Genomic DNA, 15330 nt, shown 5'->3' on the forward strand with positions numbered 1-15330 from the left:
TGACCAATATCCTAGAAACAATACAAACTTGTTCTAACTGGCCACGAGGTAGTGCTCTGAAATATAAATGAAGTTTAGACAATTGTTGTTAAAACTACAACAAATCAGTAAAATCGGTTTCTCGTGTAAGTATCGGCCGAACTCCCAAAATTAAGGAAATTGGGACCGATAAATGGCCGATTTATTGGTGCACTCCTAATTATTATTATTGGCTTTTTTTTGCAACAGATAAAATTACAATTGTTCAAATCCTTTCCACAGAACACCACTTTAAAAATATGTAACCTTTTACCTACAAGCATGTAATATTTAATTACCGTTTTTTTTTTCAATCAAAATAACACTTTTTCTATTTTTCCTGTTTCCTTGATATGATAGGATGTGCCTTTCTAACATACTGTGCGAGAGAGTCAGCACTGAAGGCCCAGAGCGCCCTCCATGAACAGAAGACCCTGCCAGGGGTAAGTGCTCCCTATATGCCCTCTGTCACAGGCTAAAACCCGGGGAGAGTGGGGGTGGGTGGTGGGGGTGCAGCAAGTCTGGCATCGACACCTGCATTATCATAGGATTTATTTTACTCTCACTAACACATAAATACTCAGTGGGCCACTGTAAACACCAGGACCATCATTCAGGTTCAGAAATTGCATATATGAAGGCAGATGGACTCAGTCAATAACCCTGTTTTCCTCCGACGGTCTCTCAGCCACCGTCTTGTACTCGTTCCAACACAAATGACATCTCACACACGATCACAGACACCTTCAGACATACTAAAAGAGTGCGTGTGGTCCATCTCCCCTTGCAGTGTTTTATTACACTAATCACCCCGCCAGAGATACTTGATAAGCACTCTTTCATAACAGCCCGCTCTGTCCTTCCTCATGTCCTTTCACAATATGGCCACCAAAGACACTAATTGCCCCGAGGAAACCCACTCTCATTATCACATGTAATCAAACAGTAAGTATAAACAATCATTTTTTTACAATGTATGTTACCATCTGGTGTTTTTGTTTGAATTTTTATCCGTTTATCTTTCCCTTATTTTTTTAATTCCACTAGCCTGTGGCAACAGGTAACTTTTTTCAATTAAAATAATAGCCTCTTCAAATGACACAGGTAAAATGTACCCAGTTGTAGGCACTTAAAGCCACCCAGGAGGAGGTCCTCAATCTGGGAAGAGCGTGAGCTTATGCTGTCTATCCGTATTTCCAGTGTGTATGTGTGTGTGTGGGTGGGGCGTGGTGGTGGTGGGGGGTGGGGGGTGACTCTAACATTGGAGGAATTATTGAGGTGTGATTGAGAACACCCACAGGTCCCTAAGAAGGAGAAGCTACTCCAGTGCCAAAGCTTCTCATCAGGCCCCTCTGCCCTTCCTTTCCTTTTACCACCAAGACCACCTCCAGGGTTGGGGCTTTAATCAGAGCCAGAGGATACCCTTCAAAATCTCTAGCGAGGGAGGGGGTCTGACTGAGAGACATGAGAAAACAGACAGGCGAGAAAAGAGGAAGAAATTATGCATAAGGACTGGTTTGTTCATGAGAGGCAGAAGAGGGTTTATACATTTACGGAGCTTCATTTGTTTACACTTTACTGCATGTTACAGACACTTTACTGAATGTTAGGGACACTGGTGCACTGCAACGAAAGTATCCATGAGAGACTGGGCTCCCTGGCATCTTTCTGCCACCCGCAGACTCGTAATGAGATGATTGTCATGATGGTCCTGGATTGGTGTTCCTGTCTTTATTGCCCTCGTGGAGGAACATTCTTGTTTGCCTTCTATCTTGAAAAAAGGTTAATGGCATGTTCTGTGGGGTTTGAGTAAACAATTCCCCTGTACAACTCACAGCAAGGGGTCAGTCCTGCAATCTCAGGCTGAGCGCAGCCTGCATACAGAAGACTAATAAAGCCGTCCTGTCTTTCTGCGTGTGTGTGGGTGTGAGTGAGTTCAAGTCATGAAGAGGAGTGAGACAGAGGCATGGTGGGAGAGGAAACAAGGGTGAGAGCAAAAGAGACAAAGACAGACAGAATCTGAGAGAGGTGACACTTCTGGACAAGCCTCATTGTCACTGTCATGGCCTAATGGTTTGAGATGCTCGTTCCTATGATACTGCCATTTCAGCTGGCTTCTCCACACTGTGTCGCTGGCAAAATTGTGCTGTCCATTTGTGGCTGCGTGATTGTCAGGCAACCAAATGCACATTTTGTTCCAATGAGACATATGGCATCTTAAAAAAAATAGAAAAATCTTTTCTTTTTTTTTTCTCAAGATACTTTACATTACTAGATTATTAGACACATTACTAGCAGGAACTCCTTGTTTGTCTTAGTTGAGTCAGATTAATACCTTATACTAAAATTAAGCAAACCACACAGAAGAGCACAGATAAGAGACGTTTTTGTCTGCCAATATGTGCAGTGCATAGTATTTTATTTTAGTAGCCAAAGGAACAGCGGTTAGAAAAATACACAGGAAGGTCCTTTGATCAATAATGAAACTTCCATTAAACAAAATCATCACTGACAACAAAAATTACAGAAATGTACCTGATGTAACCTTGAGTTAAAGGCAAAAGGACAGGACAACATTGATTAGAAGGCTCGTGATGCAGTGTTTGGGGGTGGGGGATTCACATTTTTGCTTCACAGCTCAGATTTGAATCTCAGCTGGGATGTCTATGCATTTGGTAAAACATGCTCTCTCCATACCTCTGTGGAATTACTTAAGTTTTCTTCCCACAGTCCTAAAACAGGTTAACCGATGGGACCACGAATGTGAAAATATATAGATATTTTCTTGCTAGAGAAACAGAATTGTACACACAAACCACAAGATACAAACATGGACCAGTTAAGGTAGAGTCCTTGTAGGTCACTGACTACTGTTTGAGTTAAAAAGCAAGTAAACATTTCTGGGACCATCTCTGCACCTTGGCTTTTCACAGTTTCCCAGTATGATGATGTTTCTTCATGTGGCTGCACAACAGCACAGTGGTTAGCACTGTTACCTCACAACAAGAATGTCCTGGGTTTGGACCTGTGGTCTTTCTGTGTGGAGTTTGCATGTTCTCATCGTGTTCACGAGTTTCCTCTAGATGCTCTGGTTTCTTCACATAGTACAAAAACATGCATAATGGGCTGCCTTCAGACCCAGGCTTGCCTTGCAAAAGAAATCTGTGATCTCAGTGGGACTTTCCTTGTGAAATAAACTGTCTAATTATCTATCAGGTTTCAATACTTCTGCAAAGACTTTCTTTGCGTGCCTCCATGATTTGCAGCCTAAATGTGCACGTGGAGATGTTGTGGGTGAACATGAAGTCGACTGCATCTGTATGTTGGGAAACAGAGCCATGAAAACAAAACAATGGCCCTTTGTTACACTGGCAGAATAATGCACATTGCATTAGCATTATGACCCAGCCTGATACCATTACAATCTATTACATCTGACATTTTTGTTTCACTGTGGCATTTTATATAAGGAAAGTGATATGTCATGTGGACACTACAAACCAAATAGAACTGCACATTTGTTCATCTTGCATTGCAGAAAATGAGTTACTTTTTGTACAGTGGACGAGTGGTATTACAATTAGCCTCTGTGCTGCTTTTACACAAACACATAAATAAAAGTAAAAGGTCTTGAGGCACAGATAATGCTAAATTATCTTTATTTAAAACAACACATTTTAAACAAGACTTGAAACCTTCAAAGAAACATGAGAATAAAGTCAGTGTGTTTAAATTGTATGATTTGTTGAACTGAATAACAACAATTAAAGTCTGAATACCGTGAGCTTTGAAAGTTTTGGACATCCAGAGATGTGGTTGAGTTAGCAAATGATTCCTTCAGAATTTGAAACAGTGAAGATAAATACATTTTTATTACACGTTGCCATTTTGGTTGTGTTTTAATTGTGTGACAGCTGAGCAGTATCATTATTGTTCAATTCAGTGTGAGCTCTGAGTCAAACGCGTCATACTTTCAAACACTGAAAATGATGAAAAGTGACAACCGAGAAGCTTGAAACTATTAGTTCCTAATTTATGAGTGATGTCAAGATGGCTGCACCCATAAGTTACAGACAGATGAAATAATTTGGAACATACCATTGTTGGGTTAGGAACAGTAATGTAAGCACCCATGCTGTTATTTACAGTGACTATAGTGATGGTGGTGGCTTTAATCAAAATAAGCCTCAACATAAGGTATTTTAACAAATGATTTATGCAATTTTTTTTGTGTAAACATTTTTTTTTTTGGCTTCAAAAATTAAACATTTATTTTGGCGATTATTTTTTAAACTTTTAAAAGAAAAAAGAAAAAACAACAGCTAGAATAACAACTATGAGGCCTTATTGGCAAATTCAAATTTCATTATTTGCTAAGTTTTATACTGTATATTTTGCTCTTGATTTGCCACTGGGAAATCTGACTCTGTCTGCAGTGCCTGGGAGAAAATCTGTTTACTATGTTAGATCAATTGCATGTCAAGAGCACAATGAGCTCTTGATGACCTATGTGCATCAGATGCTGATGCTTCAGTTGTGTAGTGTAGGTAATCAAAGATTCAGCCTTTTGCCTTTAGGAGCTTAAATTACTGCAGAGTGTAGGTGTGCATACAGTGTATTACACATTTAGGGCAACAAAATGAACAATATAGGTGTGAATGGAAATCATTTTTTTAGGATTTGAATACCGTATTTTTCAGATTATAAGGCACACGGGATTACAAGGCGCATTAAGCGAAACTAAAACATTTTGACAGATTTTTGAGCACCATGTACCACATAAAATTGGTTCGAGGTCAGTACGCACAACCAGAATTAATACATAAGGTGCACCGGATTATAATGCTCACTGTTGATTTTGGAGAAAACTAAAGGATTTTAAGTGTGCTTATAGTCCAACAAACATGGTAATTTGCAGGACATTTGCACACAAATTTAGGGCTAAATTGCAGTAGCAAATCAAAGCATTTTTTTTACTGTTGTGTGCACATACATTGTTGATCAGAAAATAAAAATAAAAGTCTTGAAATGTTTTTCTTTGATTTCCCATAAACTTTATTGCAGTTCTAGGTTCTTGTTCATAATGTCATCTGGTAATAAAGATTGCACAAAGGAAAACAAATCTTTGCTATTGCGGCAGCGTAATGTTATTTACAACTGTTTGCCAAATAGCCTCCCAACGTGGCACTATTGGAGCTGCAGATCTTCAAATGAATTCTGGTCTCTCCTTTCAGGGCCATGCTGCTTTCTCCTCACGGGCCAATTAGCTCTTCGTGTTTGCATGTAACAAGCATGCTAATTGGGTGCTAGAGTAGTCCGAAAGCCAATTAAATATTTTTAGAAGAAAAAAAAGTAAAACCTCCAGCCTGTCTTTGTTTTTCATTTATTTCTCTCCTTTCCTCTTCCTATAAATACCCTCCATAGCCTTTGCCTGATTGACCATATCTTCAAGTCTTTTTTTCCCCATTTTTTAAACCCCATTTTCATGGAGAAGTTGGCAATTTTTTTAAAACTATTTTCTTCAAGTATTTTGATGAAACTGCACATTCCTGACCTCTGTATTGATAATGTGAGTCAAGCATTTACAAAGTATCTGAAAAGAGAATAAAAAAAAAAAGTTACAGTCCCTTTTTCTGAAGTGTTTTTCTTCAAATATAAAAGAGTGAACTTGAAAGTGTAGCTTTGACCAAAGTGGTTGACAAAACGCCTTGCCGTCTCACATTTGTTTCTTTTCTGTGTCTGCATGAAAAGCACAGAAAATTGACTTTGGAATGTGTCACCCAAAAATGGGACTGTGGTGGTGGTGGGGCGAGATTGTGCAATAGTGGTATTATGTATCACTAAGCACATGCCATGGGGCCATGGATGAGTGCATGCATGTTCTTGACTCTCTCTCTTTTCATCATGCACCACAAGCAGAGCTGCTGTGTGCCCACAGTATGTCTCTGTCTGTGTCTCCACACACTGGGAGAACAAGAGACCGGCATTCTTTTATTTAATGACTCCACTAACGTCTCATATGTCTCAGATAGGCAGGAAGTGTGGCTTGAACAAAAATCAAAAACAAACAAACAAAAAACTATCACAAACAATAAAATTTAATCTGCCCTGAAAATGCTCAATAATCCAGATAGAATCATCTAGCAAAGTTAAGTCAAGTTCTCTGGACAGATGCAACAAGTAAAAAATAAAACATAAAATTGTTGAAACGGTTTGTCTTTAATAAAAAAAAAAACAGTTTGAGGAGCTGTAATAAACTTAGTCTTATAAATAGTCCCTTCTCATAGTGGATCAACCAGTTTGTTGTTGACATTCAAAACTAGCTGTTCACATGATCAAGGAGGACCATTAGACTAACGATCCAACGGTAGCACCCTGATCGCTGTTTGCTATTCCCAGCTGAGAGATACTAGCAATAACAGCATTGTAAGAAGGGAAGAGTTGAACACAGTTTGATTAAATTAGATTAGATTAAATTACATTTTAATCAAATAATAAATTAAAATTTAATCAGCTTTTACAAACAAAACATTACTTTTTCAAGGTTTATGTACAAAGTACAAGCCATAACTTTAGCTCACCAATGCGGAAATGCAAGTTGCACTTATACAAATTACCGCATACCTAACTAAAGAGATAGTTTGCCTTTTTTGAGTTTGAGATGAACAATTAATATCTTACATGTTGTAGATTGAGACAGCACGGTGGCACAGTTGGTAGAGCTGCTGCCTCTCAGTGAGCATGTCGCCCTGGTTCACATCCCGACCGGGGGACTTTCAGGGTGGAGTTTTCATGTTCTCTCTGTGCATGTGTAGGTTTTCTCTGGGTACTCCAGTTTACTCCCACAGAACAAAAAAACATGCACGTTAGGCTAATTGGTAACTCTAAATTGTCCCTTGGCGAGAGAGTGAATGGTTGTTTGTCTTGTTTATGTCTATGTGTCCCTTTGATGGACATGTGACCTGTCCAGGGTGTCCCCTGCCTCTCTCACAGTGATGGCTGGATATCAGCACCAGTGACCCCCGTGACCCGAAAAGGAAGAAGCAGGTAAAGGTAATGGATTGATGGGATGGATGGATGTTGTAGATTGCTCTTTATGTTACTTTTAACCTTCACACTGCAGGTAATTTTGCATCACATTGAGGTTCTAACAGAAAAATCCATGCCTAGCAGGTCTACACACCAAGCACTGTGAGCGCATTGCTTTTTTGTTTTTATTTTTTCATAGGGAAATAATCTGTTCTATTGTCCTTCATGCCAAATTTGTCAAACATCAGAGCTTTTGAACAATATTTCACCGAAGCAAACAGTAGCAAAAGAAAGAAAAGGCTGGACGCTGCAAGTGAGACATCTCCGAGACTCCCCCTGCTTTTCTCATCATCAGTTACGTCTGTATCAATTTCCTTCTGCTGCCCGCTTAAAAAAGAAATTAAAAAGGGCCATTGTTTTTCTTATCCCTCTGGGATGAAAGCATTTACTACACTGCTGTACTCAGCTCAGCCATCCATCAGGGAGTGAAAGAGATCGCGATCGAGGGATGCTCTCTGCATTGTCTCCCGCTATTTTGGCTGGTGGCCCTTGATTTTTTCCAGAAATTAATTTGGTTCCATCTGATGGGATTTTCAACCTTGGAGAGAAATATTAATCCTAGAAAGACGGAGGCTGGACACGGTGGAATGACTCAGTGTTTTACTGACAAATGTGGAGAGGGCACAAACGTAGCTGGATTATAAGAGCCCCTTTAACCAGCCCATAAAGATATCTGGTCAAAGGCATGGGGCAGATGGCATAATGAAATAGTGCTTTTTAAAGACCACAGGGCTACAAAATGTTGCTGGTTCATGAGATAGAAAAAAAAAAAAAAGCCAGGCTTACTTGCCTTTCTTGCTCTTTCATATCGTAGTAGAGGCTGTTCTGTAGATTTGTGCATGAAGGTAACAAATAATAAAAGGAAGCGAAAACTCAAGCCATGCATGTGTAAGATTAAAAGAAACTCTTACAATTTCACAAAATATTTAGGACAAAAACACTACTCTGATCAAAACAGATAACAGAGTGGGGAGCGGAGAAGTAATGAAAACGCTACATCCAGTGATAGACGTCGTTATCTGATTCATATTCCAAAATATTGAACCCGAACTTTCAGGAAATGACTCTGGAAGGAAGAGAGCCTGCTGTAATGGGTACATTTTTTTTTAAAGCAAAACTATACCCTTCCCTCCAACCACACCAAACCCCCCCATCTTCATTTGAGAATATTCACTATCTCACCCTGGCTGACAGGTGGAGTTGCACTCAGCCGTGCACGCTCCCCTGCACTAATTTATCCACTTCTTTAGCTGTAATGAGGCAGAACAGGTAAATGTGGGGACAGCATTGTTAACATTGCTGCTTCACTGGGGAAGAGGAGAAGGCTGATAAATAGTGGAGAAGGATGGAAATGAGGCCTGGGTGCTGTCAGGCCTTCAAAAATGATGCTTTTAGACTTTACTCAAAACTGAATCACTATCTCACAGTGAGAAGCTGCACACTGAAAATACAAAGGCTTTTCTTCAAGCAATTAAACTTCAAAGTTTCGGCTGTGTCAAAACTGGGTTATTTGGCTGCAACAGCTAGAAAGAGTACAAGACAAAAAAAAAAAAAGAATGTATGATGCTTTTTTTCTGAAGATTAAATTAATTAACACACGTTTCATAGAAGAAAAAGACTCAAATCACTCATAGAAGTTAAGAGTTTTCAAAAGATGTCTCAGTCTTGTTTTAGACAAGAGTTGACGTCAAACTCAACGATCACTCAACTACTACTTTCATCTTCAGTTTTCTTTTTCTTTTTCTTATGGGAAGGAGATAACTTGATGAGTCATCAAGGGATAGAGACCAAGGAAAGGAAAAGCGTTCTTGCATAATTAAGAGTCGAGCATCACCCGGGCAAACTTCTCCATCAGCGTGTCCAAAGGATTAACTGCGCCATGCTCCTCTTATCGCGCCCATTTCATTTAAAGAAGAAAATGACCTTGTGCTTGTTTACAAGCTGATTAAAGGCAGGAGGAGGAAGGGGAGGCAGAAAGTCAAACTGTAATCAGAGGAGTTTCTTAAGTATTTTTAGCGGCGCTCTCTTTGTGGATACAGTGAGCTGCAGCCTGACTGTGGCACAGTAAAGACAACCACGCTCGTGTAGCAGCTAACGAACGGTGAGTGGGCTGGTCAGAAGACAAGGGTGTGTGTGTGTTTGTTTCTGAACACGATGCATAATAAAAAGTATGTTTGGTGTGTGGGTGGTTCTATTAGTTAGTCTGCCTGGTTCATCGCAGTGGGAAAAGCTGCTGCTTCTGGGTGAATGACTCAGCCTATATACAATATGATGCTGAGTGAGGCTCGCACGCGATAACGCTAACTTATTTCTTTACAAAACCCGGTAAAGACATTTGTGAAGAACAATTCTGCTTGTTTGAGGAGGGCACTTTTACTTTTCTTTCCTTTCTTTTATTTATTTATTTTTTTTACCTATTTTTCTTGCATTTTTTATGTGTGCAGTGAAGTATATTATTATTTGCAAAGTTAAAGCTAGTGGCACTTTGTGACGGAGCACTAAGACAAAAATTACATTACGAACGAGAATAAAGTCATTGTATTACGAGAATAAAGTCGTATGACAATAAAGACATAATATTACAAGAATAAAGTTGTAATTTATGAGCATAAATTCAAAAATAATACGAGAAAAAGTCGTAGTATTATGAGACTAAACTCGTAATATGATCAGAACTCAAACATGAAAAATCAGTCTTACAACTGCGGTAAAATGATGAATGTTGCCGTCAGCAGTACAGTAGCAGTGGGCCCAACACACTGTGGCATATGGATTCTTATGATAAACTGAAGCCTTTTGGCATTGCTGGCTGCATTGGCGGATTTAGTCATGACATCATGTGGATGGAGGCATATTCCACAAACTGTGACCCAAAAGTTATCGCGGACTACTTCATAAACACAGCGACTTGCATTGGAGACTGTCCACAGCAGGTGCGAGCCGACCCAGGATGTATTACAACTTTATTCACATAATTTTTTTACTTTTTTCTTGTAATGTAATTTCGTTTTCTTTGCGTGGCCCTAAAGCTCTGTCATTGCATTTAATGCCATTGAAGGCTCCTAACTATTTTCCAGAGTAGCACTCATGTTTTGTTAGAGTAGATCATACCCTGTGTATGCCAGAAGTTAGGGGTGGGATGGACAAAGTTTGTGAATTCTTGTTTCAGCTGCTCCATGCGTTAGGGGTCGCCACAGCGAACTAAGTTGCACAAAGACTTAGTTTGTGAATGATCTGTTTAAATGGTAAATGGACTGTACTTATATAGCACCTTTCTAGCTTATCAAGATATTCAAAGCACTTTACATTACAATACTGTATGTGCCCTCATTTACCCATTCATATAGCACTCTACTAGATCTATACAAAGAGTAATTAGAGCTTTATCACATTCATTCACCAATGGGACACACATTGGATGCAATGACGGGTTCAGTGTCTTGCCCAGGGACACTTCGGCATGTGACTGCTGGTGGAATTGAATCCCCAACTCTTGCATTGGAAGACGACTGCTCTAACCACTCAGCCACTGCTGCCCCAAACTATTACTATGTAAAACTATTGATATTAATTATGTTTAGTTTGAAAACAAGCAAAACCCATGTATCAGTGGGATTCATTCAAGTCACTGCATTAAATTAACCTCTCATTACAGTATTTTCTAATAAATGCTGACACATTAGATTTAAAAGGCATCTGGGAATAAAACCCATTGTTTTCAGTGGTGTTTATTAATGTGTGCCAAATATATGAAGGAACGGAGTAGAAGAAATATGTGTCTTGATCCTGCAAATATTGTAAATGTTCTAGTGTGAGGTCATAACAACACAAGAGTATTGTAGAAGAACTGTACTGACAATTTATCCATAGTCATTCTTTGACGTATAGAGAGAATTTTGAAGCAAAAATAACTTTAAACAGAATTCTACACCAGTCCAGTGTAAGGATTTACTAAGTACCCATATTGTAGTGACCAAAAATAGCAACTCCAAGACAACAATTAATAGTGTTTAGTTACAATGAGTGAATATCAATAGGCAGCAACACAGCTGGAAGGGACGGTGATGGATTAGGTCATTGAGGATGATTCAAGATATTATTTTTATCTTACTGGTGGAGGAAATGGTCATCATAGGAATGAAGGTTCAGTGGTTCCAGTAATCACAAAGGAGAGAGTAGCAGGAAAGTTGCATTTGTTGGTGGGCAAGTGGTGGGAGGTGAGGAACAGCTGTAGGAATCACAGGGAGGCTTAAGATCAAACCAGGGAGTCAGTGCTGAAATATATGAGAATAACAGTTTTACAAATCACAAGGATGGTAAAACGGCTAGGAACACAACTACCAATTGACAGATGACAGATAATGCACCAGCGTTGAAGGGTAGTCATCAACTGCCTTTTATTCTCCTGCAGCTCATCAGGTGAATGCTCCACAGGTGTGTACTTGTTGGTGCAATCTAGTGCCTTGAAGCTGCAGGAGACAAACTAAAACTCCTACATCCAGAAGCAGCACTATGGCTCAAATTGGTCCAACATGGACCGGTTGTTGGTTTTTTTAGGTTCTTGTTATGTCCTTAAAAAAAAAATACATCACTTTTACAAGTATGTTTTAATTTAGTTTTTTTTTTTTTTGGACTCAGATGCGGAAACAGTGACTCAGAAACATAAAAAAACTTGCAGGAAAACTAATGAAGTAACAGTGCAGAACATTAATCTTCCCTCTAGTTTTATCCTTTTCTTTCGTTTACATTGTGTTGGCCTACTTCCGTAAAGACCTCAAGAGACTGACTGACAGCTTCAAAATCATCAATGAACGATTTGCGTTATGAAAATGAATTGCATCAATTTACAACTTTTTCTTCCTTCCCTTTTTTAAAAGTCTCTGTAAAAAAAATCTGTCTTTGTTACAGGTTTTGCCTCCATACTGTTGAAAAATGATGATTTTGCCCTTTGGCTGTTTTGTGTGAAGAAACACTTCAGAAATATTGATTACTAATCACAAAGAAAACATATTTACCCAGCTTTATTGCAGCTGAATGACAATAAGCAGAAATATGTACGTTGTATAATGAAAAATCACATGTCTGTGCTCCCTGAAATAAATCATTTTAATGAATAATAGTATTCTAAAATAGTTTAGGCTTTTAATGATTGCACAGATAATTATTTATTTAGATGTTAAGCGTTTGGAACACATTTCATCACGTTGCAACGAAGAAGGCTGAGAGAAAGTTTTTACAAAGTTCACTCGTTGTCGTTCAGTCTGATTGTCGTGCTCTGTTCAGAAAAGAGCTTAGTCTGATATCATCCACACTTTCTACTCGGAGGTGTCAGCGTAAACTCATTTGTGTGTTTGCATGCTGCTCCATGGTGTCTAGAAATTTCCAGAGCCGTGGTACATGTGTGAAAATGGCTACAGACCGTTAGACAGGCAGACAGAGGGAAAACGAGAGACAGCAAGAGGAATGAAAGGTGAAACGAGAGAGAGAGAGAGAGCACTGCCCCCCTCCCCTCCACCCCTGGGTTCCGTTCAGTCAGGCCCACTGCTGCAGAGGAAAACTTTTGACAGTGAGGCATCAGAAATAGCACTGAAGCTAACGCCTCAACGTTTGCTTATTAATGCATTGCTCCCGTAGTTGCCTTCCTGTCACACTCACGCTGTAACCGTCACACAAACAATGCGACGCACAGAAACAAACTTCTCACTCACTTTTACACGATGAAGGACACGTCACAACCAGATACACACACACACACATACCACACACACACACACTTATTACATCATCAGATCAATATTGCATTACTGTGTGTTCTTCTGTGAAAAAGCACAGTGATGAGTGCAGGCTGTGGTTAGAAACCCTCGTGTGTGTGTCTGTGGAGTGTCCAGATGTGTGGGACAGATCTGAAGAGACTTCACAGAATTGACAGCTGGTTTCACCTCTCCACTTCTTTCCTGTCACTCCCTGAGTCTCACCTGTGGCTCTGCCAGCAGCATCTTTGGTAAAGGTTGAGAGTGCACGTTTCACACCCTACAAAAACAAAACTTTTGTTCATCCATGGTCTTAACGCATGGTTTTGTATTTCTATTGCCATATCTGTACCTACATATTTGTCATTATCTTTAACGAACAACTGCCCTTTTTTCATGGTCCACCTCAAAAATCCTGAAGGTGAGCTATAATGTATTGTTCTGTACCTGTGTGCTAGTCTGTTTGAAAAATATCTCATAAACCTCTGGAGAAAATATTATTAAAACTCTCTGAAACACCCTCAACTGTTTAATATCCTGATGCATGCTCAATAATCCAGGTAGAAAAATCTAACAAAGTGCTGTTATTGCTAGTATCGCTCAGTCCTCTGTGAATAGCAAGCGGCCATCAGGGCATTAATGATCGGTTGTTGGGCTGATGGTCCTCCTTTGTCAAGTGAACAGCTAGTTTTGACTGTCACCAGCAAACTGGTTGATCTAATATGAGAAGGTGCTATTTATAAGATTGAGTTTAGTGCAACTCCTCTTACTGAAGAAGTCTTTTGCATAAAAGATGAAAAGTTTCAACAAATTATTATTATTATTATTTTTAATCTGTCCAGAGGGCCTGACGTAACTTTGTTAGAAACAACGGATTAACTTTTGTAGTCTGTCAAGATGGAGATAAAGTCGAGATGGCTGCCAAAACCAACTGACTAAAAGTTACCAGAAGCCACTTCATGTTTCTTAGCAAAATACGTATGTCATTATTCTTATTATAAGTAAGTAAGTAAGTAAGTAAACTTTATTAATATAGCACTTTTCATAGATAAAATCACAAAGCGCTGTACATAAATACAAAATACAGGCTTAAAATAAGACAAAAACAATAACATCTGATAAAAACAGTAAGTAAAACTGTATTGAGCATGGATTATTCATCAGGAGATTTCTCGAATCACTGGACAACTTTTTAATAAATTCTCAAATAAATAAATAAATACATAAAATGTGTTGGTTATATATCTACAACTAAATAACTTTTGCAACCAACCCAGTCCAAGATGGCTTCCACATCTAACCTTTGAAAACACAATAATGGATGTAATATACAGTCACTTTCACAGACATTGTGTTTTATATGGATGTTGTTGTACGTAAGAGTCGTTCATAATATATACAAGTGCCACAAGATCTTTTCTTAAAACTTTAGCATTAAATATTGGCATCAATGCTTTATGTCTGTTAGCAAAATATCTCATGAACTAGTGAACGGATTTAATTGAAATTTTCAAAAAGTCATTTCTAAGTCTATATGAGTGATTCCATTTTGGAGTCAATCCAATTCAATAGTTGTCTCATTTAATTGACTTCATCCAACACAAAAAAAATGGGTACACTTGGGCCATTTTTACAAATACTGAGCAAAAATTTAATTTAATTTGATTCTAATTTTGTTGTAGAAGCGGAGAGTCATTCACAACACATGCTCTGAATCTGACATTTGGCAATATTGCGTGAGATTGCACACAAATTTTTTCGAAAAGTTTGACCAAAATGACTAAAATCCAGTCATTTTCAACACAAGTTGGTCTCAGTTTAAAACTCTGGCATAAAAGCTAGCGGGTGATATGCACTCCTTCGAGAAATGCAAATGTGCATGCGCAGATTCACCCGTGTGTTTGAGCAGATTTATGTTTCTCCTTCTGGGGTTTGGTGTTTGTGTACGGCAGAGCTTGTGGAGTCCTTGGTCTCGACTGAAGCTCCAGCTTTTCCATCTAAAGTGTATCATTAAAACAGGCAGAGAGGCAAGGGAGACGGCACCTCCACACCTCATAAAGTTGAGTGTCATGCCAGGTGGGGTGCCATGCACCACTGCCTTTACGGCAAGTCAAATGCACTTTTTACACACCCTGTCCTCTCTCACTTTCCCTTAACTCATTTTCATGGCTGTCTGTTTGTGTGATATTGCTCACTTTCTTCTTTCCTATTTTTCCCCAATTTGCCCATTAAGTATTGACCAGTACTTCAACTGCTTGCTTTAGTTCCTCCTTCTTTCTTTCTTCTTTTTCGTCTTCTTTTTTTTCTGTCAAAATTCTCCAACAAGTAGATGGAGTGTAACATTGGAAGGGTATAATCAATGGAAAAGCACCACTTAGGGAACCCATTTGATGCGTACTGTAGGGCAGAGTTGATTCAAGGGTGTAGATTGAGTCAAGCCTCATTTCATATCCTCCCCAATTAGTCATCCAGC

At 39.0% G+C, this 15330-nt stretch overlaps 1 protein-coding gene across 5 annotated transcripts in view; it reads left to right on the forward strand.

Annotated features, from left to right (window-relative positions):
* Positions 1-15330, forward strand: part of celf6 (CUGBP Elav-like family member 6) — a 175474-nt gene that overhangs the window by 22119 nt on the left and 138025 nt on the right. For all 5 annotated transcript variants that reach the window (XR_005187470.1, XM_037690929.1, XM_037690945.1 and 2 more), the window contains exon 2: positions 379-461. Coding sequence is in view for 4 of the 5 variants with exons in the window: in XM_037690929.1 (XP_037546857.1) it covers positions 379-461 (83 nt within the window). In the remaining variant the exon portion in view is untranslated. The remainder of the gene's footprint in view (positions 1-378; positions 462-15330) is intronic.

This window comes from Nematolebias whitei, chromosome 2, assembly GCF_014905685.2.
Source record: "Nematolebias whitei isolate Nwh7 chromosome 2, NemWhi1, whole genome shotgun sequence".
Taxonomy (NCBI): Eukaryota; Metazoa; Chordata; class Actinopteri; order Cyprinodontiformes; family Rivulidae; genus Nematolebias; species Nematolebias whitei.